This window comes from Tympanuchus pallidicinctus, unplaced genomic scaffold (assembly GCF_026119805.1).
Source record: "Tympanuchus pallidicinctus isolate F22 unplaced genomic scaffold, pur_lepc_1.0 scaffold3, whole genome shotgun sequence".
Taxonomy (NCBI): Eukaryota; Metazoa; Chordata; class Aves; order Galliformes; family Phasianidae; genus Tympanuchus; species Tympanuchus pallidicinctus.
Window position 1 is genome coordinate 99,415,164 of NW_026294747.1, and position 27,552 is coordinate 99,442,715.

The 27,552-nt window shown below is 41.2% G+C and overlaps 1 protein-coding gene across 2 annotated transcripts; it reads left to right on the forward strand.

The window, feature by feature from the left end:
• The first annotated feature begins 2 nt into the window (after positions 1 to 2).
• On the forward strand, positions 3 to 19,753 carry METTL6 (methyltransferase 6, methylcytidine). 2 transcript variants are annotated; one of them, XM_052696717.1, is made up of 7 exons: positions 3 to 115; positions 1,411 to 1,799; positions 2,422 to 2,556; positions 2,880 to 3,050; positions 4,484 to 4,625; positions 7,187 to 7,324; positions 19,692 to 19,753. In XM_052696717.1, the coding sequence occupies exons 2-7, from the start codon at positions 1,518 to 1,520 to the stop codon at positions 19,736 to 19,738; spliced, it is 915 nt and encodes a 304-aa protein (XP_052552677.1). In that variant the 5' UTR covers positions 3 to 115; positions 1,411 to 1,517; the 3' UTR covers positions 19,739 to 19,753. The 2 variants fall into 2 exon arrangements, with proteins under 2 accessions (XP_052552677.1, XP_052552678.1); XM_052696718.1 differs by lacking the exon at positions 19,692 to 19,753 and adding an exon at positions 10,662 to 10,807.
• Positions 19,754 to 27,552: the final 7,799 nt, after the last annotated feature.

Here is a 27,552-nt window from a genome sequence, read left to right on the forward strand (position 1 = left end):
TCCCGTCCCGGCCGGTCCCTTCCTTTCCTCCGCCCGCCGTGTGCGCTGCCGCCCCGCGCCCTTCCGGGCGCCGAGTGCAGCCGGGAAAGCGCTCCGGGGCCGGCGGCGGCGGCGGGTGCGGAGCGAGAGGCGCGGGGCCGAGCGGGGCTGCGGGCCCCGGGGAAGGGGAGAGGGGGGAGAGGGGCCGGGGGAGGGTCCGCCCCGCTCTCCGCCCTCGGGAGGGCAGGGCAGAGCGGGGCGCGGGGTAACGCGCCTCAGGAGCCGCCGCCAGCCTGGGCCGCGCCGGGCAGCGCGGTGAGGGTGAGGGCTGAGCGCGCGCGAGGCTGCTGGAGCGAGGCTGGGCGTGTGAGTGCTGTGAGGCTGGACAGGGTTCTGACAGCTCTTTGTCTCCTTTGCCCGTGTTTGTAGTTCGTGCTTGTGTTTGTGTGGTTCTGTTCGTATCACAGATGATAAAATGTCTAAATGAAGCGGTTTTTTTTTTTTATTCTCTATTTTTTGCTTTAAGTTAGGCGCCGCTGCTTGTTCTCACTTCCATTTTGGAACATGGATGCTCGTTCCTGCCTGGGGTTGCTTGCATTCATATCTGACACACTTGTGTTGCCTGCACTTCCCTGGATTTAATCCAGTGTGCCGACCTGGGTCTGGATGTTTGCTTAGAACTAGCTTAACTTTTTGGGGATTTTTGGGTGGTGCTGTGTGGAGCCAGGAGTTGGACTCATTGTTCTTTATGAGTCCCCTCCAACTCGGGATATTCTGTGATCAGGGGTAGGGTCTGGATCCCTCCTCAGCCTACACAGGGCCCTGTTCATTGCTCCATTTTTCTTAAATCCTGGGGGGAAAACAAAACAAAACAAAAAACAAACTGTGATGGTTAAAGGGGTTATGATTACTTGGGAAGAAGCAGGGAAGGAGTGCTGACACAGGCTGGCTGCAGGCATCACCATACTGGTTTTGCTCTGTTGCCCAAGTGACTTGGTGCTATAAATGCTGATGTTTCTCTCACTGAGGTGAGAAGAGGAAGGAGAAATGCTAACACAAGCACAGATTGTTTTACCTCTTGAGTGAGACTGTCACCTGTTTATCGCTACATTTGTCTTAGGTGTTGCTAACTGGAGTTCACAAGAACCAAAGCTTTCCTTTTAAGTCAGTTTTAGTGCAAGAAGTTTATAGCTATGCCATCTTTCTCCTGGAAGGTGGGTTTCTACAATAAAAAAAGAAGACCTGTAGATTCTTTTAAGTATCTTCTTTAATTTTTACATCAGTGGTATTTCATACTCAGTGTTAGCTTGCATGGAAGAGTTCTGAAATTAAGAGAAGTCAGATGGCTTTGCAGTTTGTCAGGTGCGATAGATTACCATAAAGCCCTAATCAGTGTGTATTGTGACTTTTCCTTTTTTTTTTTTCCCCCAGTTGCTTTTAGGTATCCAGGAATTTTACCTAAGTTAAGAAATGTACACTGAAGAAAAGAAAATCACCCTCGGGTCTTCAGTGTTCGTATCTGTGTGAAAGATTCTAGGATGTTCCATGAAAACACATCAGCAGATTGCTTAACTACAGTAACAACTTCTACTGAAGATGGTGCTTTCCAAACAAAAGGCCATAATATGAGACTCCTTAGCCCAGAAGAAGCAGAGAGACTGGCAAAAGATCGGGTTTTGGTGTCTGACTTCAAACAGCTGAAATTGGAAAAAGAGGCACAGAAGAACTGGGATCTTTTTTACAAGAGAAACAGCACCAACTTCTTCAAAGACAGACACTGGACAACCAGAGAGTTTCAAGAATTAAAAGCATGTCGGGAGGTGAGCTCTATGCACTTGCTCTGTAACAGATGGGATTGATTGTTTTCAAATGATTTAATAGTACTTCTAATTAAACCATGAATTTGGGAGCACTAACATGTTATGTGTGCAGTCCCTCAGTATCAAAGATGTCACCTCAGAAACAGGTGCATCAGATCAATTTAAAATTGGATACTGAGAATGAAATCTAGAAACATTTTTTCTGTGTCCTAAATAAACTATGATGTTTAAAGTTGGAGCATTTCAAAACACAGCTTTAAGGAAAAGCACCCAGAATTACAGGCTAATTGCAGAACATCGATGAGAGGAATAGTTATTTGCATTTGTTGTTCCTTATATCTGAATGAGACAAGAAAGAAATGGTACAACAATCTGTTTAGACATCTACTCCTCAAGTAATTAAGAAATATTAATGCATTCTAAAAAGATGTGTACTTTGACAAGAAAAAAGATTCTTCTTCTGTAGTGTCAAAGTTATCCAATGGATAGCTACTTTCATTTCTGAATCAATGGTAAATTAAACTTGATTATTGCTTTTAATATACTGATTGAACAATGTTTCTGCTGATATCACCAGGAAAATGAAAATGATGTGCTTTTTCTTGGCTTTCTTCCACTTCAGTTTGCAGACCAGAAACTGACCATTTTGGAAGCGGGCTGTGGGGTTGGAAACTGCTTATTTCCACTCTTAGAAGAAGATCTGAATATTTTTGCATATGCCTGTGATTTCTCTCCTAGAGCTGTTGAATATGTGAAGGTTGGTGTGATATTTGGAACTTCTTTTAGAGTATTCTTAGAAACTTATACAATTACAAGTGATGGGCTTCCCTTGCCTGTCTATATGAAGAGTAGAACAGAATTGTTTGACCTACATTTTTCCATGTTGACTTGTAGTATTACGGTCATATATATGGATGAATGCGTTGAAGACTCTGTTTCCTGGGAGCGGTACTATGTTTCTGGCTATGCGATACCAGCAACATTTCTCAGAGATGGAAGCTTCCCTTGCTTTTTGTTTTTTACTTTTTTGATATAGTGCTGCTAATTTTCAGTGAAAGCATGCTCTTTTTGTTCCCGCAGAAAAATTCCCTGTATAGTACTGAAAGATGCAAAGTGTTCCAGTGCGATCTTACCAAAGATGATCTTCTGGAAAACATACCAGCAGATTCTGTGGATGTCGTCACCCTTATATTTGTGCTTTCTGCCATTCATCCTGACAAAATGCATCTTGTCTTGAAGAACATTTACAAGGTAATTCTTTAACACTTTATTTTACAGTCTTTAAAGCACTCATATTCTCCTTAGCTTGAAAGTACAGTTTTACTCTGAATCCTGGTCTAGTGTAAGTTATGAACACAACAAAATGGTATCTTGCAGCTGTCAGTTTGGCTTTGACATTGTCTGATACAAATGATGTTCATGGGTTGCTCAAATGTTTGGTGGTGAGGTATAGATGATAGCAAACTGTAGCTGACTTCCAGAATATGGAAAAACTTGCAGTTAGGATGTTATGTTTGTATGTTATTATTATTGTTGTTGTTATTGTATGTATTGTTATTACTAAACCCGCTTGACCTGTGATGATTTAGAAATGGAGAGCTTGGAGATTAACATTAACGTAGAGAAACTCAGCACCCTGGGCTGCTTGTGTTGGCTGATAGGTAAACATAGACCCATCCAGAAGGCAGTTCTAAAAGGTCACAATTCAAATGGTTTTATGTTCCTAAGGTGATCTCAAGTCATACACTGGCTGGAGTTTCATAGTCAACATGTGCTTTTTTTTTTTTATATAAGTGCAGGTCTGCCTTTGGGCTTTTATATTAGCAGATATCCTGCTCATTTTGTTATCAGTTAGAAAAAGGAATGTTTGATTTTTTTTTTTTTTTTAAATTATTTTTGTTTTTTAATGTACCTCCTGCTATTTTCTAAAGTTGAGATTGGTTCGTAACTCGTGCACCTGAAAAGGCTAATTACTGTTTTCTGTGTGGAAATGTCTGGCTCATTGAACTCACTTGTAGGTTTCTGTATGAATTTGCAAATTGCAAATATTCACTTTCTCCTCCAACAAATACAGCTGGTATTGCTGAGGTAGAAAGGTTGCATGTATCAAATATCACAAGTCAGAAAGGGTAGTGAATGTACGTTTCTAAACTATTGCTTGATTCTCTTATCAAAGAGCAGTTTAAACAAAAAAAATGAACACCTAACCTGCAACCCATTTTCCTAAAATTGTTCTTTTTTTTTTTCTTTTTCTTATGTTGCACTTTTTTTCCTTCTTGCATTAAAAACGTTGTGATTTCTATATTTTATTTAGCAGAATTGTGTGCTAGATGGTACCTAGCCAGCAAACGAAGTGCCATGTTAGGACTTCATTTTTATTGTTACAGTGTATACATTTTTCTTTCGACTGTGTTTGAAGAGTGTTGCAGAAAGCTTATTTAATTGTTCAGCATCCAAACAGATATCTGAAGGCAATCCATATTGTAGTGTTCATGGGAAGGAATTCTTTTAAAAGCTAGCAATCCAGTTTGTATACAACGCTTTTGTTGCATGAGGAATGAATTCAAAATATATACAGCTTGTGTTAAGATGGAGTGTGTTAGGATATGTCTTAATAACGTGTGTATAAGCATGTATACACAAATCCATCTACCTTATTAAAGCATGCATGTTTTACATGACAGGTATTAAAACCAGGCAAGTGTGTCTTGTTCAGAGACTATGGACTGTATGATCATGCAATGCTCAGGTTTAAATCTGGCAGCAAACTTGGAGAAAACTTCTATGTTAGACAAGATGGGACAAGATCATATTTTTTCACTACAGGTAAGATGCTTTCTTTTCTGTGATCTTCAACTTAAGTTTGATTCAGAGAATTGGTAACATGCCCACAGCAGTTTTGTTTTTGTACAGGTGACTCTCAAACAGTCGTGTACTTCATTTGTCTTCTCTTTTTGTTACTATTTATGGGAGGCTGTTTATTGGATCTACAGGACTTTATGGAGCTGCTACTTGTTTACAAGCTTTGTGTATTTTCTATCGTGTAACAGGAGCAGAAGTTTCTAAATTTGTAGATTTCAATCAGATTTGTTGTATAAAGGAAAAAGAACAAAGTTCAGTAAAAGTTCAATAAAAATATTTGTGACAGTTTTGTTGAGGTTATTCGTGAGGTTATTCTTGGTGTGGAAGACGAAGTGTGCCAGTGAAGTGCACAATTTGTAGATGAAGCAAAATAGGGTTTCCATTTGATACAGCATTTTAACAGCTTTTCATTCAGTGCTCTGAATGCTTTATGAAGGACGGTAATTATTGCAGGTTATTGGCTGCTAAATGGAAGCACAGAGACATGAAGGAATTTGTGAAGGCTCTCAATATGAGCTCAATATGGGTTTATAGCTCATCTCTTAACTCCCAGTTCTTCATACTAAACTTTAGTGGACTGTTACTTCTCCCTGTCAAATGTAATTGTCAAATTGTGAAATGAAAGCTCTGTGTTTATTTCTGTGGGCTCTTTTTTCCTAGTCTGAAGCAAAATATAGCCACTGAAGAGGCCAATTTGAAGCCAAGTAAAAGTTCAAATTTTATGACTTAATGTATTAATTGCTTCTGATAAATAAAGAACATTAATCGTGTCTGAGATTTTTCTATTTTTCACAGAACTATGATGAAATCCTAGATAATGCAGGCTATTCTACAGCTTCATTAAAGCACTTCCAGAGCTATTATTTACTGAGTGATTTTTAGTTCCACTTTAACAAATTAGCTCAAAAAAAGAGAATGGATGCTAAAGGGACCAAATAAGAAACTGGCCTATCTATGTAAATTTAAATCCCATTCTTACTGTGTGTTAGAATTGTTTCTGAATGAGAAATTCTGCTCTAGTGTGAAGGTGTGCTTTGGAGGAAAAATTGGGATAGGGAGAGTGAAGAAAAATGAAGGAAAAAAGTGAACTGGTCTACATTGGTTGTGTGAGCTGTTGATGTGCCTTGGGAATATCTGTGGCTGTCTCACGGACCACCTCTGCTCCTGCTTCTTATTCATTCTGATTGCATTTATCTTACTAATTTTCATGTAAATATTGGTTAATGCTTGAGAATTCCTGTGTTACTAGAAATGTGACTCCATCATTCTTATACAGTTGGCAACCAGTCCTATTTTTTTAATTTAGCAGAGGCACTATTCTGCTACATCAAGTCATTACTATGTAGAATGATTTGAACAATGCCTGTTTGTAGTGTATCTGACCTCAGATAACAACACTGATGCTCCATGGCAATGAATCCATTCTTCCACTCTTAGAAATAATCTTAAATTTGGGGAGGAGTAAATGTTTCTAATTCTGATTCTGTTCAATTTATTCATATAAAGTTTCAGTTGATGCACAAGTAAGTGCTATTTATTAGTATTTCATTAATGTGGATTCTCCATCTTAAAAGAACACACACTGTTTATGGCCAGTCCGTGTGGTTTCCTGTTGGGCTTATGATGACATAAGCCTGCCTTCCTGCTGAAATTGGTGGTCTCTTTTGCCCTTTTCAACGTATCACCTCTTCTACCTCTTCTAGTTCTGGTGCTCCTAAGCCACATGATCAGCTCTTTTGGCAAACCCATCACCTACTGAAAAAGAGTGTGTGCCTTTGTTTTCTACCAGGTAGCAAAAGTTTAGTATGGCTTAAATTTCCAGAGGAATCACACCTGAAGTAAATGAAGCAAGGGGTAGGAAAAGAAGGATATTGACCTGTAGCTAATATGACAGGTCAGTAGTGTGGGCAGCCCTCTCTGTTGCATAGATGACCTTGTCTGTGAGGCACTTCTGCCATCCCAAAGGGAGATAAGCTTTGAATTGTGGTCTTTTGTGTTTGAGAAATGTTGTCAGTTTGACTTAATGCAGACTTGGTACCACTACAACCACTTCACTGTTTTTTTCCTTTTTCTACTGAGCAGTGGTTTGTGAAGGTCAAGTAACTTAGGTTTCTTCTCAAGCAGAGATGCATTTTCAAGTCTGGATCACTTCCGAAATATCTGAAATAAGTGTTGTGTTCACCTGACGAAGCCAGCTGTGCAACTCATTGGTGTCAATCACAGGGAGAATGAGAAAGCTCAATAAAAATAAGAGATGTGGCATGTTTTGGAAACTAAACAGTAACTAGCTTAAGTCTCAGTTTTCAGGCTGTTTTGCTTAAGTTGATGTTTCCAAAGGTGTCCTGTATTGATTTTATTCAGAAGTGCAGCATTCAGCTTGCACAGAACAGCTTGAAATCTAAAGGCATGTGTGGTTTTTCGTACTCTAACACATTAGAATGTAAGCTTATAAAAACACTGGCTAGTGCTTTAAAAATAGCAGAAACATAATTTTTCATCTAATGTTTTTTTTTTTTCACTTGTAGAGTTCTTGTCTCAGCTCTTCAGGGCAGAGGGATATGAGGAAGTGGTCAACGAATATGTGCACCGAGAAACTGTGAATAGGAAAGAAGACTTGCGTGTTCCAAGAGTTTTTCTTCAAAGCAAATTTCAAAAGCCTTTCAGTAAGACATAAGTTCTTTCTGATTAGCAATAGCATCAATGATAGCACATAGTTTTTCCTTGTGGGTGTTCGTCTGCTTCATACTCCATAAATGGCTGCATCCTCTTGGTTTTCATCCTCTGATATGAAATATGAATGTTAATTCTAATTAAAACTTTAAGATGGTTTTGCAAAGCAGGAAAGTTGATGAGTACCTGTATTACTGTTTTTAAAGTAAATCCTCTGCAGCACTGTCGGGTGAAAGAGATTTTAAAAATGTTTAAGTTCTAGTTTTTCTTATTAACTAGCACACTCACTATTTCCATTTTTATTAAAAACTATTTTTAAATAAGCATTCTTTTTCTATCACTTGTGTTTGTGATTGACATCTTAATGTTACAGTATTTCATCTTTCCATTTCTCCTATGAAGAAAGGTTGAGGGAACTGGAATTGTTTAGCTTGGAGAAGAGAAGGCTCCGGGGGGACCTCATTGTGGCCTTCCAGTACTTGAAGGGAGAGTATAAACAGGAGGGGGAACGGCTGTTTACAAGGGTTGATAGTGATAGGACAAGGGGGAATGGTTTTAAACTGAGATGGGAGGTTTAGGTTAGATATTAGGAAGAAGTTTTTCACACAGAGGGTGGTGATGCATTGAAACAGGTTGCCCAAGGAGGCTGTGGATGCCCCAACTCTGGAAGTATTCAAGGCCAGGCTGGATGTGGCTCTGGGCAGCCTGGTCTAGTGATTGACCACCAGGGCAGTTGAAACTAGATGATCTTTATGGTCCTTTTCAACCCAGGCCATTCGTGATCTTCTTTCGGCATTTGTAGGGCTTCTGAGTATGATTTCTCTGGTGCAAGAATGAAATGGACTCAGTGAGGGATACTTTTAAGTTGCTTCAGTATTTTAATCTTTTTAACGTGCTCAGAGTTTAGATATTTTATATGAACATATGTAAACATATGTTCTTAATTTTATGCTTGAAGGAAATTGTTAAAGAAACAATTTGTCTTTATCCCTAATTAATTTCATATGTTCTTCCTTTGCTGAGCCAAAGCAGTCAAGATTTTTCAAGTCAGTTTCCCCTTTGGAATGAAAATTTGTAAGCTAGAAGTACTTTATTTTGCATTAAGTATATTCTGCTTCTCCTTTCCTGAGCAGAGGTCTTAACTCTTCTCTGTCACTCTCAGAAAAGTGTTGGTCTTTGCTCTTTCTGTCACTAAAAGGGATGCTGATGTTATACCTCAGCCTGTCAGAGTCCTGACTGCTTGAAGGGAATTTTTCTTTTTGCTTTGGTGGCCCTGGCTCCTTGTAACACAGAGCCACTTTTTCTTGGATGGTATCTGAAAAACATGTCTGCATCTTTAATCTGCATTTTGACCAGCTGCTCTGCATCAGGGAAAGTATCTGGTGACTTGTGCAATTGGCAGCAGCGGTAATGTAACGCACACAAGTTGCAAGAAGGGAAATTTCAGAGAAATACTATCTTTTTGGGTGTGGTTTTTTTTTTTTTGTGGAAGGAGTGGGGAAAATGTGTGCAGGCAGATGTTGGGACAGGGCCAGAGAGGCGTGGAACCTCCTTACTTGGAAATACACGGAAGTTGACTGGGCGAGGCCTTGAGCAACCTGCTTGAGAGTGGCTCCAAATGGGGATTTGATCTCTTGTGGCATAAATTACTCAGGTTGTTGCTCCACTCAACTCGTGTGTTATTAGATGACACATGCATCTGATACAGATCAAAGGTGTTTGCTTATCTTTGACAACTATCTGCGATGCGTGATACTGAATTTTTTTCAGTACTTACACTGACTCTGTGGGCACAGAGCCCACAAGTGATATCTTTTTCAGTGTAAGGCCTGTTACTGTTACAGAGTTAATCAGTCAGATTTTTGAACAAATGTGAGCTGTCAGAGGTCTTATACAATTTGAGAGGGTTGTAAATAAATTTTCAGGAGATCATTGCTTTGTTTCAGGGCTTTACAGCTTTCTTCAGTTTGTTTTTTTTATTTTTTGTGGGGTTTTTTGTTTTTTGTTTTTTTGTTATCTGCTACCATAAGCCCCAAAGCTGGATTTATTGTACAATCAAACTTGGGCCTCAGTGGAAAAAGAGATTAAACAACACAATTCTTACGACCCTTTGAGGATGGTTATTATATGATATCTCCTTATTTTATAGAGACTATCATCCTGGGATTTATGTATTACTGATTCCCTGCTGTGCAATCCATTAGCACTTTCTGCTATACGAGCAATAAATGTCTAGTAACATTTACAATAAATGGAATAATACATTAGAAGGGGATATAACAGTGATAGCATTATTATAATCTAAGCAATCATCATTTTGTAGCTTCCCTCAGCAAATGTTAATCTTTACTACAGCAGCTTTGCTATGATTGGATGTAGCTCTGTTGGCTTTAGAACAGTTTGGACCCTGCAACTCTAGGTGTCCTACAGGGCTGGTGCTTGGTCCTTTCAGAGAGATGACACATAAACGAGGCAGAAGGATTGCCCTATCATGGTTTCTTGTTACTTCAGCATTCCTGAAAAGGAACTGAAAAATAAGCAAGTATTTAAAAAAATATTAGAAGTTTTCAAGTTTGAGTCAACTCAACAGACTTTAGCTGCAGATAGCAATTAACTTCCTTTTTCACTATGAACTAACTAAGCATTTCCTGAACAGTAGTGCACCATTTAATGGCTGTAGCTTCAGTACTTTAGTACAATTCTTCTGAGGGAACTGTTGCCACTTTTTGTATAGGACACATTCAAATGAAAGTAGTAGTAGTCTTTTTTTGTTCTCATTTAGTCTCAATTCCAGTCAGGCCTTGAAAATGAAATAGCTTTCATTACTCTACCATGCTACCCTGCTAGAAAGGCTTTCAACTATAGTGGTCATAACACAGAGGTAGTTTTGAGATGACTGGTCTCTATACCTCTGCTTCAATGCACTCCAAATCATTGCAAGCATTTTTAACTGTGGTAAAGTTTGAGGAAGTCGAGGGAGTTTTAAGAAGTCATCACGTGAGATGTGATAACTGATGGGGATGCATGTGTCTGCTGTTGTGCTGAAAAAAGTGCTGACCCCTTCAAACCCATGCAAGCTCACTAGAGACAGTCAATAAGGATAGATGTACCTGGAATAGTCTCAAAAGGACTTGACAAAAATAATTACGTGCACCGAGTTGTGCTCACCTTGCACAAACAAGCTACTATGCCATTGCTGTAATTAATATATTGATCATTCTGTGATTGAAGTTGTCTTCAGTCAGTGAGGGCTGCTGAGACTGAATTAATTGCTTGTAGAAAACCTTCCTTTCATTTCCCTTAAGCTGAGCTAGCTGCTTTATCTGGCAGGTGTAAATAATGTGGACTCTGGTTGAAGATTTTCCTGCAGTTATGGAATCCTAAACATCACTCTCCTCTGTGGGATTCTCCAGTGTGCTCTACTAGAACCACATGTGTTAAGAGAATCTATTAGAACAAAGGCAGATGGTGACCATTTACTGTGGGGAGGCACACAGATACGTTGCACAGATAGAAGCTGTTAGCCAGGTAAGATGATTCATTAGAGAACTCTTTTCTATTCCTACTTCCCACCATTCATTGTGTTTGCACTGAGAAGAAAACGCTACTGCTGTGAAACCGAGGAACTTAAGGGCATGAGGAAAGTGCGTGTGATTTTTCGAAAAGACTCTTGATCTTGTGTGCCTCTACATAAATGATCCTAGTTTAGGAACATCTACCCTTCTGTAAGTCATAAGTCTTATCTTAAGAAAATTTGATTTGATTTTGAAGGTCTTCGCCAAAGACACAGGTATAGCCAAATATGTTGAAAGATTTAGAAAAGCAGCTGCATGACTGAGAAAATATATCTAGGTTTATTTTTCTGATTTGACTTCTAAGGTGCTTAATACTTCAAGTCACTTCAGTGCTTTTTCAGATTTCCTGCCATTCTGTGCTGTGTTATCCTTTGTCAAGCTAAGTGTGCCCTATCAACACCAGCTCAATTTTACATCTGTACTACCTAGTGGACTTGCATCTGAAATAATGGAGGGTACTCAAAGGAAAATTCACAGAGCAGACAAGCCTGCCTGCTATCTGGGCTCCATTTGGTGTTTTTCTACAATCACCTGCTTTTGACTTCTAACTGTCTGTAGTAGATTTGATATACTATGTGCCAGTGGGATTGTTGTACAGCTGACACTTAAGGATTTTGTTGCTACTTTTAAAATTTTAAATTTTTTTTTAATTTTTTTTTTGTTAATTTAATTTTATTTTTTTTTTTAATTTTTTTCTAGCTTTAGCTTCAGGCTTCTATGTGAAAGGTGATGTTTAATCGGAATTTCTGTCATCTAACAGAAGCCTTTTAAATAAACCAGATCTGATGCTGTTATGTTAAAACCATGTTATTCAAAGGAAGGAGAAAAGAGAAGTGGGCAGAAGGAAAAGAGAGCTGTTTCCTACACTAATACAATAGAGCATGGTTGTCCAGCCCTTTGGCTTGCCTGGGCCACACTGGGTGAAGAGGAATTGTCTTGGGTCCTTGTAGCAAAAATGCTAAGGCATGGCTTGGACCTGTCATTGAGCACCTGGTGGGAAGGCAGGGCCAATCCAGAGGAGCTCAGGTGCCAGCAATGCACATGAATGACCAGAATAGGTGGAGCCAGGATCCACCCCTTCCCAGACCTCATTTAAGGGTTGGCAGTGTAGGCAAAAGTATCTTTTCTAGAGATTTCTGCATATCTGAGGCCTTTTAAAGGTAAGCAACATTTATTTATTTATTATTTTTTTGTGTTTACTGCTGTTGCATTTGAGTGAATCCTCACTTAGTGTAGCTTGGGATCTTGCTGCTCTGCTATCACTGTTGTATTTTCCATCATGTTATGCTTGGTGACTGAGGTAGATGTGACAGCAGTGCATGAATTTAGCATGGATTATCTTAAAAGCATAATGTGTTGGTTGGTTTCTGGGATCCCTAGCAGCCTGAAGAGGGAGCTCCTGGGGGAAACTCCAAGATTACTGGGTTCCCCGTGGCTGCGTGCTTCATGGGCTATTGAAGAATAGGGACTCAATTTTCAGTTAATATATATATATCATCTGCAAATTTTCAAATGGATTGTACAGAGTTGCAGTCAGACATTAGATTCAAAGAAAATTCTAGTCGTACTTCTCTGACCAGAGAGAAACACCCTTCACTTCACAATCTCCCCTTCGTGGCTGCTGTTAGTGTATCAAAATGCATAAAATCACTTGTTGTAGCTTGAGCTTGCCACAATTTCAAGATTCATTCTGAATGCTTCTATGATTTGAAGCACGGCACAAATGATTCTCATCTTGAAGATGTTGAAAATAACAAAATTTGTGAGCACTGGGCAAGTATTCTGGATATTTCTTCCACAGTGAACATGTTGGCTTATTAAATTGCTTTGTAAAATAACACAAGCCCAAGTTTGATAGTTAAATACAAAAACTTGCGTATCTGCTTCATAACAAAATACATTTATCTTCACAGGCATGCACAGTGTAGGTGGGTTGACATATTATTGGCAATCACTGTGCTACTTGCCAACTGGCACTACACATGTAACATGCAATACGTGTGGGTTTGGATTTGATGGGGTGTGTGTGGCAGTGCTGAAAGGCAGAGTCAGCCCTGCAAGAGGCTGCCCTCCCATTCTCCCCACTCCCAGCACCATTAGCACAGCTTGTACTCCTTTTTGATAAACTGAAGTTGAAAAAAAAAAGACTGCTCTGCAGGCAAAGTCTCATTCTTATCCAAGATGGAGCTGGTGCTGCCATGTGCAACTGGCTCTGTGGAAGGATTTAATAGATGTCTTGATGTGGCTCAGTACATGAGCATCCAACCTTTGGGTTTGTCCAGGCTGCTCTGAGTGAGGAGGAATTGTCGTGGGCTGCATATAAAATATACCATGTAGTTAAAGTATGTAACTAACAAAACTTAAAATATTTTTTTTATTAAAACACAAAGAGCAACAAAAACAAAACAGTGGGTTATTTGACATTTTTTTTTAATGCATCAGTCTGGTTTGGTGGCTCTGGCTGCAACTCTCAGTCAGCTCCTAAGATGTCCATCAGAGATTTTTTTTGATGGCGTTTTACTCTTCCTGTGATTCATCCTTGAAAACAGTCATTTACAAATGTACGTACAGCCAAAAAGCAATGCCATGCATAAGGTGTGATAGCAAAGCAAGGGGTGCATTCCCTTTGGTCAAATGAGGCTTATAAAGGTCTGGTAAAGAGACATGATCAGTTAGTTGAATGTCTGATTGCAGCTTTACACGTTCTATTTGAAAATTAGTAAGTAATGTATTCATGTCAACTGGGCAAGGGATCATAACTCTGGCAAAAAATTGATGATTTTTTTTCCCCAGCATTCTTGAAACCTATTCTCAAATTCCTTTTTGAAAACAGCACAGCTGCATATCTTCCACTATTCACAGGACCGTGTTCAGTCAGCGTATCAAAATGCACACCATTATTTGGTGAAACTTGTGTCAGCACTGTCCTGTGCCCTCCCAGTGCCAGCCCAGGCAGTGTGGATCACACACTGCTGTGTGGTTGCTCTTGAGCCAGGCCAGGCTGCTTGGTGGGCAGAGCCCCATGATGGCACGGAGTAGGGGGCAGCAAAGTTAGTAACAAAATAGTTTGAAGAATATACAAAACTTTTACAGCTGTTCTTTTCTGAACTACCTTCAGAAAGTTTATTCTGAAACCTGTTCATCCTGGAGAAAGGTAGATGAGGAGGGATCTTACCAGCTCTTACAAAGCACTAAATGGTGGGAGTTGTGTGGATGGAGCCAGGCTCTTCTCGTTGATGTGTAATGATAGGATAAGGAGCGGTGGCCTAAAACTAGAACACAGGAAATTCCATGCAAATATGAGGAAGAACTTCTGTACATGAGGGTAACAGAACACCGAAACAGGCTCCCTGGAGGGGTTGTGGAGTCTCCTTCTCTGGAGGTATTTGAGACCCATGTGAAAGCTTTTCTGTGTGACCCGCTACAGGGAACCTGCTTCAGTAGGGGCATGGACTGGATGATCCCCAGAGGACCCTTCCAAGCTCTATGATTCAATGACCAGCTGGTTTCAGTATCTAAATGCTCAACTGGCATTCAGCAGTCCGGAATGCTCTATTATATCCGTTAGGACCTGTCTCGTTTTGTCATCTCTTGTCTGGATGAATATCATATGCTTACTGTAAGATGAATATGCAGGCATACGCAGATTTTATTTTATTTTTTTCCCTGCTCTGCTCAGTCAGATACGGTTTGAGCAAAGGAATGGCATTTGGAGTTTTGTTCGCAAGATGGCAGTAGTCACTAACCACCGCACTACGTTACTTTTAACCCTAGTGCTCAGCTGTTGTCCCGGCATTTAATGCAGTGTAGGAATGGTTATATATGGACTAGACAGCCTGAGTCTTTTATGTGGTTAAGTCATCTTTTTCTCTAATTAAATAGCTCCTGGATCTTCAGGAAGGAAAGTAAGGGTATTTAAAGAAAACATAGTATTTTAGCAATGCTTGTTATTGAGAAAGATTGTTCTTAGAATGTGAGGGAGGCTAAAGTGAAATACAATCAGCTGATAATAGCAGCTGGGATCCTAATTACCTCTGCCTACAAGGCAGTGATTTGTTGCATTGACAATTTGCAGGTTGTTCCTGTAGAATCTGATTCCTGCTAAACTGTTGCCGTAGAAACTGCAGCAATTTAACATAACAGCTTTCAAAGCTTTGAAGTGCAGTGCCTTAATGAGATATTTTATCAACTTCTGAAAGATATTAGACAAATCTCTGTATGAATTGTTTCTGTTTTCTTTCTACAGACATCAGAACTAAGTAAGATGCAGGGGACTAGAGAGGTTGTCTCTTTCATTATTTACTGTGCTGAACTCAGCTATAGTATCACTTGCCATTTTGCAGTTTCTGCTACTGTAGTAATCCCTATTTTGTCTCCAACAAACCTCACTTAAATGAAATTTTATTGCATGCTTCCTTTTACCTCTTGCTGGCTTTACCTCTCACTTTAAACACTGTGTTCAGAGTAATTGTTACTAGGCAGCACAAATAAGCTATGTGTAATGCTGCCTAACCCACATTTTAAGCAACAGTAATTCTTCTGGATATTTAATATCTGAATTATTGTAAACACTAATCATCTGTCACTGCAGAAATGTAATTGGTTTGAAAAAGGAAAAAAAAAGAGAAGTAGATTTTCTCTGTGCCTGTCTTGCAACATTCATGGGTAGACAGTAATAAGTAATAAGACAAGGGTGAATGGTTTTAAACTAAAAAGGGGAATATTTAGGTTAGATGTCAGGGGAAATTTTTTCACTGAGAGGGTGGTGAAGCTGTGGCACAGCTGCCCATAGAAACTGTGGGCCCCATCCCTGAAGGCTCTCAAGGCTGGGTTGGATGGGGCCCTGGGCAGCCTGATGCAGTGACTGATCTAGTGGTTGGCAATCCTGCCCATATCAGAGTGGCTGGAACTAGGTAATTTTCAAGTTCCCTTCCAGCTCAAGCCATTCTATGATTTTATGCATATTCATGTATATGTACAGACTGGGAGAGCAGCAGAACAAGAGGTAAAGCCAGCTGAGAGGGTGCAGGTGTAGTTGGGATAGTCTTAAGGGATTCCTGTTCAGGTTAACTCAGGCTGCTAGAGTGTCACAGAGCTGTAGCACTATGGAGCTTCCCTGTTTGGATCAGGCTTGTGTTCAGCCTTGGCATCTCTTTTTAGTAGGCTGTGAAGCAGTACCGGAGAAGGGATGTTGAGTTGGATCTCGACTGTGGCGTTCCTGTTGCCAGATTGCTCTTGTCATTGCCTACAGCTTGGAGCAGGCAACCTGCAAGAGTGAAGGATGAAACCTGCTTTCCCCTGTGCTTGCACTATGCTAGCTACTAAGTGCCAACAGCCATAGAGCCCTGCAAGAGTGATACTAAAGCTGTCCTCTGCCCTTTATTTAACAGGTTGTACCATCCTGGCATATACTTGCTGAGGCTGCATCCAAAACAGTTGTGGTCAGTGCTGGTATCCCAGCCTTCATTATGTAGCCCCTTCAGTACTCCCTGGCACCAGGCAGGGCAGTGGAATGGATGACAATGTGTACCCCTGATGTCCTTTTCTGATAGTGCTTTGCTCAGCTCCTAGCATCACAGTCCTGTTCCTAGCGTGAAACTGGGAACAAAAGGCAAGTAACTGGAGGCCTACAGAGTGGTTGCTCTCTCCTCTTTTCACAGAAATTGAATGGAAGCATGACTGTTCTGTGTTGTAACTAATCAGTGGTTGCAGCTGCCTCTGAGACTGTGCTGGGGTATTGTACCCTTGAGAAACTGTGGCAAAAGCGGTTGGAGTTGGATGCAGTGCAGTGGCTCACATGGTTCCAGGTTAAGAAATTAGGGCTCATTCACTTGGTAAAGGTGGATGTGGCCAGGCTTCTTAGCCATGTGTGACTTGTTCAGCAGATGGTACCTGGAGTGTAATGGATCAAGAAAATATTCTGAGTGGGAAAAATGGCACAGTTAAAAATGCCACTGCAGCTGACGTTTTCTGGAAGAGGCCAACTGACAGGGTCTTTTATGCAGGCTGTGGGTACTGGCCAAAACAAAGACGATCATGAGATATATATATTTTTTTTTCAGGCGATAGTTCAGAATCATTTGACATGTCTCAGAATTCTGAGGCATGCTTTGCTTTCCAAGACTGGTTCCAGGGTAGGAACCAAGCGAAGATAAGAGGGAAGGATTTTTGTATTTTTGGTGTGGAACCATAGAGTGACTTAGGTTGGAAGGGACCTAAAAGCTCCCCCCAGCTCCTGCCATGGGCAGGGCTGCTGCCACCAGCTCAGACTGCCTGGGACCCCACCTAACCTGGCCTTGAGTGCTCCTGGGATGGGGCACCACAGCTTCTCTGGGCAGCTGTGCCAGGGCTTCATCACCATCTGAGTAAATAATTTCTTCCTAACTTCTAACCTGAATCTACGTCTCCCCTCTTTGATCTTAAAGCTATTCCCCCTTGTTCTATCACTATCAGATAGTGTAAAAAGTTGGTTCCCCTTCTGCTTATAAACTCCCTTCAAGTACTAGAAGTAGTATGGGAACACAAAATAAAAATAGAAACAGAGAAACCAGTTTTTCCAACTGAGGTAGCTGGTATAGTCCCTGATACATCGATTGGGATCTGAAACAAATCAACCTGAGAAAGATTATGAGAGAATGCAAAACCAAACAATTGCGTATATCAGTTGTAATTTGCAAGGTAGAGTGGAGTGCCCAGACCAAATTACAAAATATGAAGGATGAACAAATCTCCAGCACTGAATACAGTAGAAAATTACAACTACAAGTGCTGATCTAATGCAGACAGGTGTGCCAGAACTCTAAACTAGATTCTCATGAAACAAAATGTGGTGAATGCTGCAAGCCAAGACAGTGCAGCTTTTGAAAGAATACAAGTATGCTGGTAGGTTGTATCATTCTCTAGTGCCAACAGTGCATGTAGCATGGGCTGCAGAGTGGGGAGCTTCAGAAAGGAAGGAGAAGTAAATAATACTTCAGCCAAAGCTGTGCAGACTAACCTCTCTAAAACAGATGGAACGCTGGAACAGGCTGCCCAGGGAGGTTGTGGAGTCATCTTCTCTGGAGATATTCAAGACCCATCTGGACACCTAGTTGTGTGACCTGCTGTAGGGAACCTGCTTTGGTAGAGGGATAGAGACTCGATGATCTCTGGAGGCCCCTTCCAACCCCTACGATTCTGATTCTGTGAAATAGGATGTGTTAACAGAGAGTTAGCCTGTGGGCCACAGACCAGTATAACATCATAAACAGGAATATCAACATTGAGAGTGTTCATAAGCCAGAAGAGAAACAGATAAAGCCCTAGTGATAATGGTAAGACATGTGAAATGAGTATCTAGATAAACTGTGATTTGGCACTGTTACAGTTTTCTAGGGGGTGAGAGAGAGGAGGGCAGTAATTGCTAGTGAGCCTGGGACTCACCTAATAGTTGACCTCCTCAAATGGGTATGCCTGCTAGAGAGATGGGGCAAAAAATGATGATAAAAGAAGTTGAGAATGTCTTTGTAGGATCAGTCTGTTTAAAAAACAAAAAAAAACAAAAAAAAACAAATTAAAAACAAAAACAAACTTAGAGTCAGTAAAGATCTCCTTAGCCTAGGGCTGAAGTCTGGGTAGGGACCCAGAGAAACTTAAAAAGAATTTTAAAGGGAGCATTTTTCTATGCCCTAGAAGACCTTAAGACATCAAATATTTCTTTTGTTGCCCCAGCAAAGTTCTGTAAGGCACACCTTACAGGATGGTGGATGTGTGTTTCCAATCCTTCTGCTTTCTTGTGGCAGTGCTGTCTATGCTTGTAGGTATGCTCTGGGGCTCCTACCTGACAGTGAAGCACTGGAACATGTTGCTCAGAAAGGTGATGGTTGCCCTGGAGACATTTAAGATCAGGCTGCACTTGGCTCTAAACAGCTTGATAACTCAGTAGGTGTCCCTGTTCATTGCAGGGGAGTTGGACTAGATGGCCTTCAGGGTCCCTTCCAACTCCAACGTTTTTTGTTATTATATGATTCAATGCCGGTTCCAAAATGACTGAATGTTGGGGTAAGCTCGTTATGCACCATTTTCTTGAAGCCCTAGTATTGCTTGGGAAGGAATGTAGCTGCATGGGCAGGGAGTGAAGGCAGAAGGACACCCACAGGTGTTTCCAAGTGACTGTTACAGAATATCCTAGTTCTGATACCCTCAATTTATCATTTGTGATTTCCTTGCTCTTGAGCAATGTTGTTGGAAAATAGAAAGGACAACGTTAAGAGAGCAAAGGTTTATACTTTGTACACCAAGGCAACTACTTGGGGATGTCTCTGTCCATTACAGACTATTGTGGGATTTATATTTATAAGTGACTTTTATCTCTGAGTGATGAGACCCGTGTGGTGTGGGGATGCTGATGAGTGCTGGCAATGCACAGCAGGGAAAGGAATGAACTGCACTTTTTGGGAGGATCTTTCTCTGGCTTCTTGTTCATCTAACTAGTGTGTTCATATAGGCTCATATCGCTCTTCACGTGAGGAGATACAGACTATGCCATCCAGCCTCTTCCCTTCAGCTGTTTGTTCCCACCTCAGCAAGCTACTAGAGATCACAAATTGCATTAATTGATCTGAATGTGCATGTAACACGTCCTGCTTTGCAAGGCTGCACAGGAATAGAAAAAACCTCATTAAATATATGCTGATGTTCTAATTTCTTTCAGCTAACAGGTGCTTGCAGACATCTGTGCAAAGAAAAGCACAGCTCTCTGTAGGGGGAGTGATCATTTCTCAGTTTTGGGTCATGTTCCCTTTAGAAAGTATGGGTGAAAAGAGGAGCAGCCCAGATGAAGGAAGGAACTGAGAGAACTGCCTTCTCATCAGGGAGAGCAGAGGAGTATCCTGTCTGAATATGTGGCTCCTGCAAATTGGAGAAGAAGTGCATGAGCTGATGGGCTTTTGCTTTTGGAACTCTGCTGGTTCCAAAAGACATAAATTGTGGAAACTCATGACTGCCAGAAAACTGTGGGTAGAAGTAACTATTACCTTCAAAGTTGCTTCAGGTGGGGGTTTGTATTATAACATGAATACAGACAAAAGGTAACAGCAGTATATGACAGCATCAGTGCTGCTCTGAGCCAGTTTGCTCTTGCCAAACTAGCTTAAAGCTGGCCAGGATTTCTTGATTTAAAACTTCTGGGCTTTTTTTTTTTTTTTTTTTTTTTTTTACTATAACACTGATATTTCGCCAAACTGTGCCATGTTGAATGGCTGTCTTCAGCACTCGTAGTTTTGAAGCTGTCCTAGATATAATGCACATAAAGTGTATCTTGGATACTGCAGACAAGAGCATGTGCATAAGCATTTGCAGGATAGAGATCTAAGTCAGTAGGTGTGTTAGAAATACCCAGAAGAGATATCTGCTCATCTCAGAAACCACACAGTGCTGCAAACTTGAAAGCAAACTGTGTGGCAGATAAAAGCAGAATCTTTTGAACATCCCTTTTATTTTTACGGCATGTAAAGCGGTGATGAAACCTCTTAACTACATCTTTTGGAAGAAAAAGTAGTTGTTTTAAAACTCAGATTTTGTTACTGTCTCTGCATTTATATTTCCCCTTCACAGGTGTTTCTGTGGTATCCCTGTGCACACTCCCATTGCAACCTTCCATTTCAGTGCTTGAGGCAGGGGTGCAGCAGCAGAGGCATGGCTCTGGGTCAGGCTGCAGCAAGCACCAGCACAGGCATCTCGCCTCTGCTTTGAAACAGGTACTGGGGTTGCTGCAGCCAGCAGCCTCTATTCAAACCATATAAATTTGTGAAAATATGAATTTAAAATGCCTAGCTGAAAATGTGATTAATAGGGAACTGTTTCAGTATGCTTACTAAATGATTCTGATGTAAAGTATTCTTACAGTTCCAAGAATAACCTTCCTTTAGATAGTTTAAGACCCCTTCCTGTTCCTGTTCTACTTTTTTTTTCTTCTTTTTTCTAGTAGCTTCTCACTGTTAACTATTGAATAAAGCTTTCTTACAGAAAGTGTTACTGTTTTTCTACTGAATAGAAGAATCAGTGTTCTTTGTTGTGAAATCAGACTGTAGATGAGTAACTCCTGAAAGCTTAAAGTTTATCTCTTGCATGAGAATACAAATTCAGGTCAGGAGTCCAATTGCCAAAGTTTTCTCTATGTCTGTTTATATTTAAAGCTTCTGGTTAGGATTGTGGAGAAGCAGAGTATGAACCAATAAAAGTCCCAGTGAGCTCTGATTTTGGCATTCTTCTCCACTGTCCAGGATCCTAAAGTTTTGCTTATTTTCAAGCCAGCTATTTGCTTTGCCTGTAGTCAAGTTGTCACATCTGTTAAAACAGTCGTTCCACCAAAGCCTGATTATGATGATTTTTAAAATCAGATTATGTAAGTGAAGTCTGAGTTATCTGTTCTCATCAGGATAAAAAGCAGCATTCTTTCTGTGAAGGAGTTAATCTGATTATGAGCACTTGGGTACCAATTAGGAACAAACTCTCACTGTAAAAGCACAATGAAGAGGGGGTGGGAAGCTGTACGTCTAAAGGTAGAAGGGAGTTGGCATAATATCTTTTTTACAGTTGTGTTCACACCATATGAATCAGAATATACAGTGCCTTGAATGCAGGCTTCTGGGTGTGGGGAATATGCCCCTGAGAAGAACTCCTCATCAATGAAAGGGCACTACACCACTATGAGATACCATTAACTGTTAGTGCAATGTATTTCTTGCAGACTGAGATGTGATATGTCTCAAGCACGCACTGTTGTGTTGCCTGAAGGTAAAGGTGAGAGGCCCTGGGATAGTTTTTGGAGCTATTGGAACTCTTGCTTGATGGTCGGTTTTTGGGTTTTTTTTATTTTTTTATTTTATTATTATTATTTTTTTAATCAGTAGCTTTGTTCCACAGCCCTTCCTCCATCTTGCAGCTAGAAGCAGTCTCGTGCCTAGCTGCATGATGCAGCCACTGAAGTCCTGCATGCTGAACTGCAAGGTGATGGAAGATCCACCCAAGAGTGTTCAGGAAGCTGGTGGATGCAATTGCCAAGCTGCTTTCCACCATCTATTAGCAGTCCTGGTCAATGGGAGAGGTCCCAGATGACTGGAGGCTTGCCAATATGACACTCAGATTGGAAAAACTTCTCTGAAAGAGTGGTTGGGCACTGGCACAGGCTGCCCAGGGAATCACTGTTCCTGGAGGTTTACAAGAAATGTGTAGGTGTGATACTTAGGGACATTAGTGGGTAATATTGGTGGTAGGTTGACAGTTGGACTGGATGGTCTTAGAGGTCTTATCCATCTTCAGTGCTCCTGTGATTCTAAGATGCCTTCAGCCTCATGCCTGTGGACTCAGTATGTAAGGGGCTCTGCAGCAGCTGTCCATGGGTGCACACCTGTACTTGAGGAAACACAGGAATTTGAGCTCACTGTTCCCTTCTTTAAGGTGTGTGTGCCTGTGCAAAGAGGATTGCACTATGTGATATGATTTTTCATACATTGGCATGTCTTTGCTAAGCCCCTTGCTTCTGTACCACGTCACTGTCCTGCTGCTGACAAGGCTGTGGGCAGTTCCTTGCCATCCAAGAGTGACTCAAAGAAAGGGTCACTGCACACTCATCCTCTGTAGCCCTTCTGGCTCCAGCTGGGAAGGGGCTCAGCCCCCTCCAGCTCAGTCAGCTCTACTGATGTGCATGAGTGGCAGATATAATCCATTGCTGTTAGTGCTCCCAGGGGGGTGATGGGCATCCAGACGCTATTACTGCAGGCAGGGAATAGGAAGCTGCAGTACTGTCCTTAATCTGTATCTCTGTTATGCTGTGCTGGAGTAAAAAAGTGAAGCAGCATCTTGCCTCGTCTTGCTTCTGCTGGTATTTACTCATGGATGTGACAAGCTGTCATTTTCTAGTTTGTGTGCTAAGTAACACCTAATCTCCCTCCCTCTGCTGCAACCTTGCCAGTGTGTTTGCTCCTTGCAGATATAGATTAATGTTCGTTTCCATAACAGATGTCACAGTGATTGTGTGGAATCTGCTTGGGGACATGATGATAATTGAACTGTTTGCAGGGAAGGGGAGGTGAATGCATTGGTATTTTCTGCTTCTGCTACAATACTACAGCTTTGTGTTTCAGATCCTTGATTTACTTTTCACTTCCCATTTTGCAGGAGGAGGAGGCAAGGCTCTCAATTGTTTTCAATGCTTCAAAGATTCTGTAGAACCAAATATACATAAAAAAAAGTATCTCATCCTAACAAACAACATCGGTCTCTGCTGATTTCTGCTAGGAGATTCTGAATGTCTGAGCAGTGCCATATAGTGCAAGCTGCCATTTCTAAGGTGTTTTAGGCAAGGCTGGATGAGATGTACTGACATGTCATCAAGAGAATGTTTTCTGTGTTAACTTAAAGTGTTCAGGAACTGATTTTACATTCAGCACCATTATGCATCGACTGTTTTTTGATATTTAGATGCAAGAGAGAATCTGTGAATAGAAATGAATCCTATTGTTATTTAAAATAAAGTTTAATTAAAAGTAGGCTCCTCTTGCTCAGAATTTTGCAGAGAGTGCCAGTCTTTTCTTTCACTTCTCAATCCAATTTGCATGGAAAAACGTTTCTCTGCTGAGGAACTGACTGGAGAAGGTTTGGTGCTCTTGTAACAACCCCAGGGCACCACTTCCCCCTTTGGTTAATTATACAGCTGCTGCAAAATAATACAGGTGCCAAATTCAAGAAGAATCAGAGGCAGTTATTAAGCTGCACACATTGCTGCTGCTGTGCTATTGTTTGATAACTGTAAATTTGTTGCTGTGATTTGCAGTTTCCAGTTTGTGTGTACGTTTGCCTATATATCCTTTCAAGAAGTCCCAGCTGTCCATCATTTTCTGTCATTACAAGTGGATGCTTCTCTGTCTCTGGCTCCTGCCAAGCCTGCCCTCCTTTAATAAAGTTAACGTCAGTGGAGCTTGCCATCTTTGACTGTTTTGACACCTTTGGCACAAGGGAAATACTGTTTCCTCCTTCTGTAAGATTACACTGCATTAAAACTGCTCTGTATGTGAAGATTAGCACACTGCTGGGGTATCTGTTTTTCTCCCTTGCTCTCTTGAAGGAATTACTGCTCCAAAAGGGCACTTGTGAGGGGAGAACTGTGCTGCAGAATGGCCGACGTTGGCTTTGTTCCTTTTGCTCTCTGCAGAATGCCTGTGTCTGATAATCAATTGCATCTCCTGCTGTTTGGAGAGGGTGTTCCTGTCCTTGCATCTCACTGAAGATCTCCAGTGCTCTGCACTGAACACTGATGCACTGCTGCAGTTGCTATTATGGGGGCTCTGCTTCATTCTGCTTGCTGGGCAGCAGCACAGATACCAGACTGGATTAGAATAACTTTCATCCCCTTGCATCAGGACTGCATTTACACTCTTGACAACAGTTCTGCCTCAGCGATCTCGGAGATAAGCCTACTGGGTCTCAAGGGTGCTCAGTACACTGAACTCTCTCCTGGGATTGTGCCCAGGAAGGGAGATCAATCTTTCTGGTTGAGTTGCTCGTGAGAATAGCTGCATGTCAATTATGTTCTCAGAATATTTTGTGATATGTGAATCCTTCTGCATACAAGGACTAGATGATGCTCACACGCTTGTTCAATGCAAAAGCTTTCAATTACTTTCCTTCTTACCTGCATTTTTTGGCAGGTGTGAAATGAAGCCAGGATGAAGCACTTCAAAAAAGACAGTCTAGACGAAAGGCTAAGCAAGAATTAAAGAAATATTCTTAAACCTAGGTCTGGAACTGGTCTACACTTTCTTGGTAGAAGGAGAAAATCTGAAACAGTCCAGCTTATAGTAAGACCAGAAGCATGTGGTACAGTTATTTGCAATCTAATGGTTTTAAAAATCGTTTATCCTGATTATAGGGCTCCTCATCTGGTGGAGATCTGACCCATGCTCTGACACAAAGCTTTGAAATCCTCATTGCTCCTGGCTCCTGTGTATCCATACTGTGCTTTCCAGACATAATGTCAAGCTGCAGAGGCAGTAGTCCTCAGAAGTTCCCAAAGCAGTGGGCAGTTTTGCTTTCACTTTGGCAGAGCTCATGCTATGTCTTTTCTCTGCTGCCTCCCTTTCCTTGTGGGTGGCTGGGGGGGCATCTAACAGCCTCTGGTTTAAGGCTGTCCTCCTGAGAAGCAGTGGAGAGATCTGTGTCTGATGGAGGAAAGTCAGTTTGAGGACTGGGTTGCCATGCTTGTAGGGTACTGCTGAGATCATGTTATGGTGGAAGGTTAAAGTGTGAGGAAGTGAACAAGAGATGGGGTAAAATGGGGATGTGGCAGGAGAAATCTCAACTGGGAAGAGCAAGTAGAAAATTCTGCCTCTAAGAGAAGGGTTTCCAAGTTATAAAGTTGAGGAGGTCAGAAGAAGAAGAAAAGAGGATGGAAGGACAGGGACAAATAAAGGAAAACATTTTGATGATACTTGAGGTGGTGGGAACAAGGGACAGTGGTAACCTTGTAGAGCTGCTTAAAGGCAGGGTTACTGAGTGTTAGGAAAATGTTCTGCACAAGAGAAGAGTGGGCACAGCTCCAACTGCTAGAGTTCAAAGAACATTTGGACGATGCTCTCAGACACTAGGTTTAAGTTTTGGTGGTCCTGCGTGGAGCCAGGGGTTGGACCTATTGATTCTTGTTGGTCCCTTCCAACTTGGGATGTTCTAAGAGAGAATGCAGATCATCATTGCCTCTTACCTTGAAGTATAGCATTGAGTGCTGAAACAGAATCTGCTTCACTCCTACACACAATGTGCTCAATTGCTTGATTTTTATGTAACGAGAAGCACTGAAGACTGTGATTCTGTCAGGTGGTAGGTTGAGGGCAGAAACCTCACTGTTAACGATGGAGAGAGGGCAAAGATTCTTTGTACATGTGAAGCAGTTTACTGTTATGAAGGTGATAGGGATTGTTGTATCTGAGTATTTCAGTGGCTTTTGGATTTCCATACGTATCTGGCAGGAAGGAGACACTTGAGGGGTGGACCCTGGGAATCTTGTAGACCTGAAAATCAAATTTTCACTGACAAGTGTTTCTGTATCTAGATACTTTATAAAATAAGGCTGTAATGAGCCTATGAAGAATATTAAAGAGAGTGGTAGGAAAAACATTTCTTGTTTCTCCTGTTGCTGCTTATGGGTCAGCCCAATTGGGTTAGGAAGCAAAGAGACTGTGCAAAGAACTTTTGATACCTTGTTAATTGGGTTTGGCTGTGGAAAGGCTGTGCTTATCCTTGGGCTGCCCAGTTGCTTTTCTCTTGGCTGCCCACCCTTCCCCACAACTCAGAAGTAGGAGTTCTCCTGATTGGTTGCCAGTCCCTGACTTTTATTTCTATAGACAAACCCTTTTTTTTTTTTCCCTTCTCTTTTTGTTTATCAGTTGGTTGTGATAATAACAAGGTCCCAAATCTCTCTGCCTTTCTGTAGCTATCTGGGCTACTCGGCTATCTGTTTGGAAGCTTATTTTCAGTATTTCTGTGGTTATCTGGGCCACCTTGTACTTTAAATATCCCTGCTGCTTCCTTATTTTTAAACAATTAGCACCATGAAGATGTGGGATTTGTAAAGAAAAACAAGAAATAAGCTTACCTGCATAGCTGATACCTGAATGACTACTTTTGTTGAGTTGGAAGACTACTCCGTGTACTCTGTGCTGAGTGCATGAAGCAGCCATCCCATGTAAGGGCTGAGTTGACAAAGCTGTCAGCAACTATTTGTGCGTCTCACAGACATACACTAGCCATGTGAATATGCAGAACCTGACCTGCTAATCTTTCCTACTTAGCATTTTAGGTTTGCCCTTGCATTTTCATATTGCCTCTTTGCAGGGATTTCTGTATTAATCTATTGGTGTTACATTCAGTATCGTGAGCAGTGTGAGCTGGTGGCAATTCCCAGTGAAGGAATGTTATCCTTTAAATCCATCAGTGATGTACCTACTAATATAGTTCAGTAGGTACAAATACTTAATTAGTCTGAACACTGAGCAAAGTACTGGAAAAATGAATGTGGCTAATGTTGTTTGGGCAATATAGATCCTTCTTTAAATCAGTGTTTTAATGTGGTTTGCATGTATGACTAAGAACAAAGAATAAAAGATGAGGTGGGTGCTTTTTGTACCAAATAGCAGTGTTGTATCTGCCTCACTGAAGAAGCATTATCAGGTTATTGGGCTGAGTTGAGGAGAATGGCTCTTGCAGCTCATGTTGGCTCTCACAAGGCACCTCTTGTCTAAAATTCTATTCTGCATACAAATGTACACCTTTGCACTTGATCTGTCCCCATTGAAACTGATGGGAGGCTATTTAACGAGAACAGCAGATGGCAGGGCAGGGAATATGTTCAACTCAATAGAATGCAGTGTAGAGTTTTCCCTGTTAAAGTATAAAATATCGTAAAGAGGATTTTCTTTGTATCTGGTGCTGAATGACAAGTAAGGGTGTCTCATGTTACTGTGCTATTTCCTAAACCTGTAAAAGCAGCACACTTTGTACTTTGTGCAGTTGGGCAGCGGGCCTCCTTTTCTTCTCTGGAGACACAGTGTTATTGTGATGGTGGGTTTCCAGTAGGAAATTCCACACCACCCACCTGGCCATGGACAGACTGG

Bases quoted from the DNA above. Each gene is read 5' to 3' on its own strand.
- METTL6 (XM_052696717.1), top strand. From the start codon at position 1,518: ATGTTCCATGAAAACACATCAGCAGATTGCTTAACTACAGTAACAACT. The intron at 1,800-2,421 runs GTGAGCTCTATG...CTTCCACTTCAG, and splicing joins AATTAAAAGCATGTCGGGAG to TTTGCAGACCAGAAACTGAC. The intron at 3,051-4,483 runs GTAATTCTTTAA...TTTACATGACAG, and splicing joins TCTTGAAGAACATTTACAAG to GTATTAAAACCAGGCAAGTG.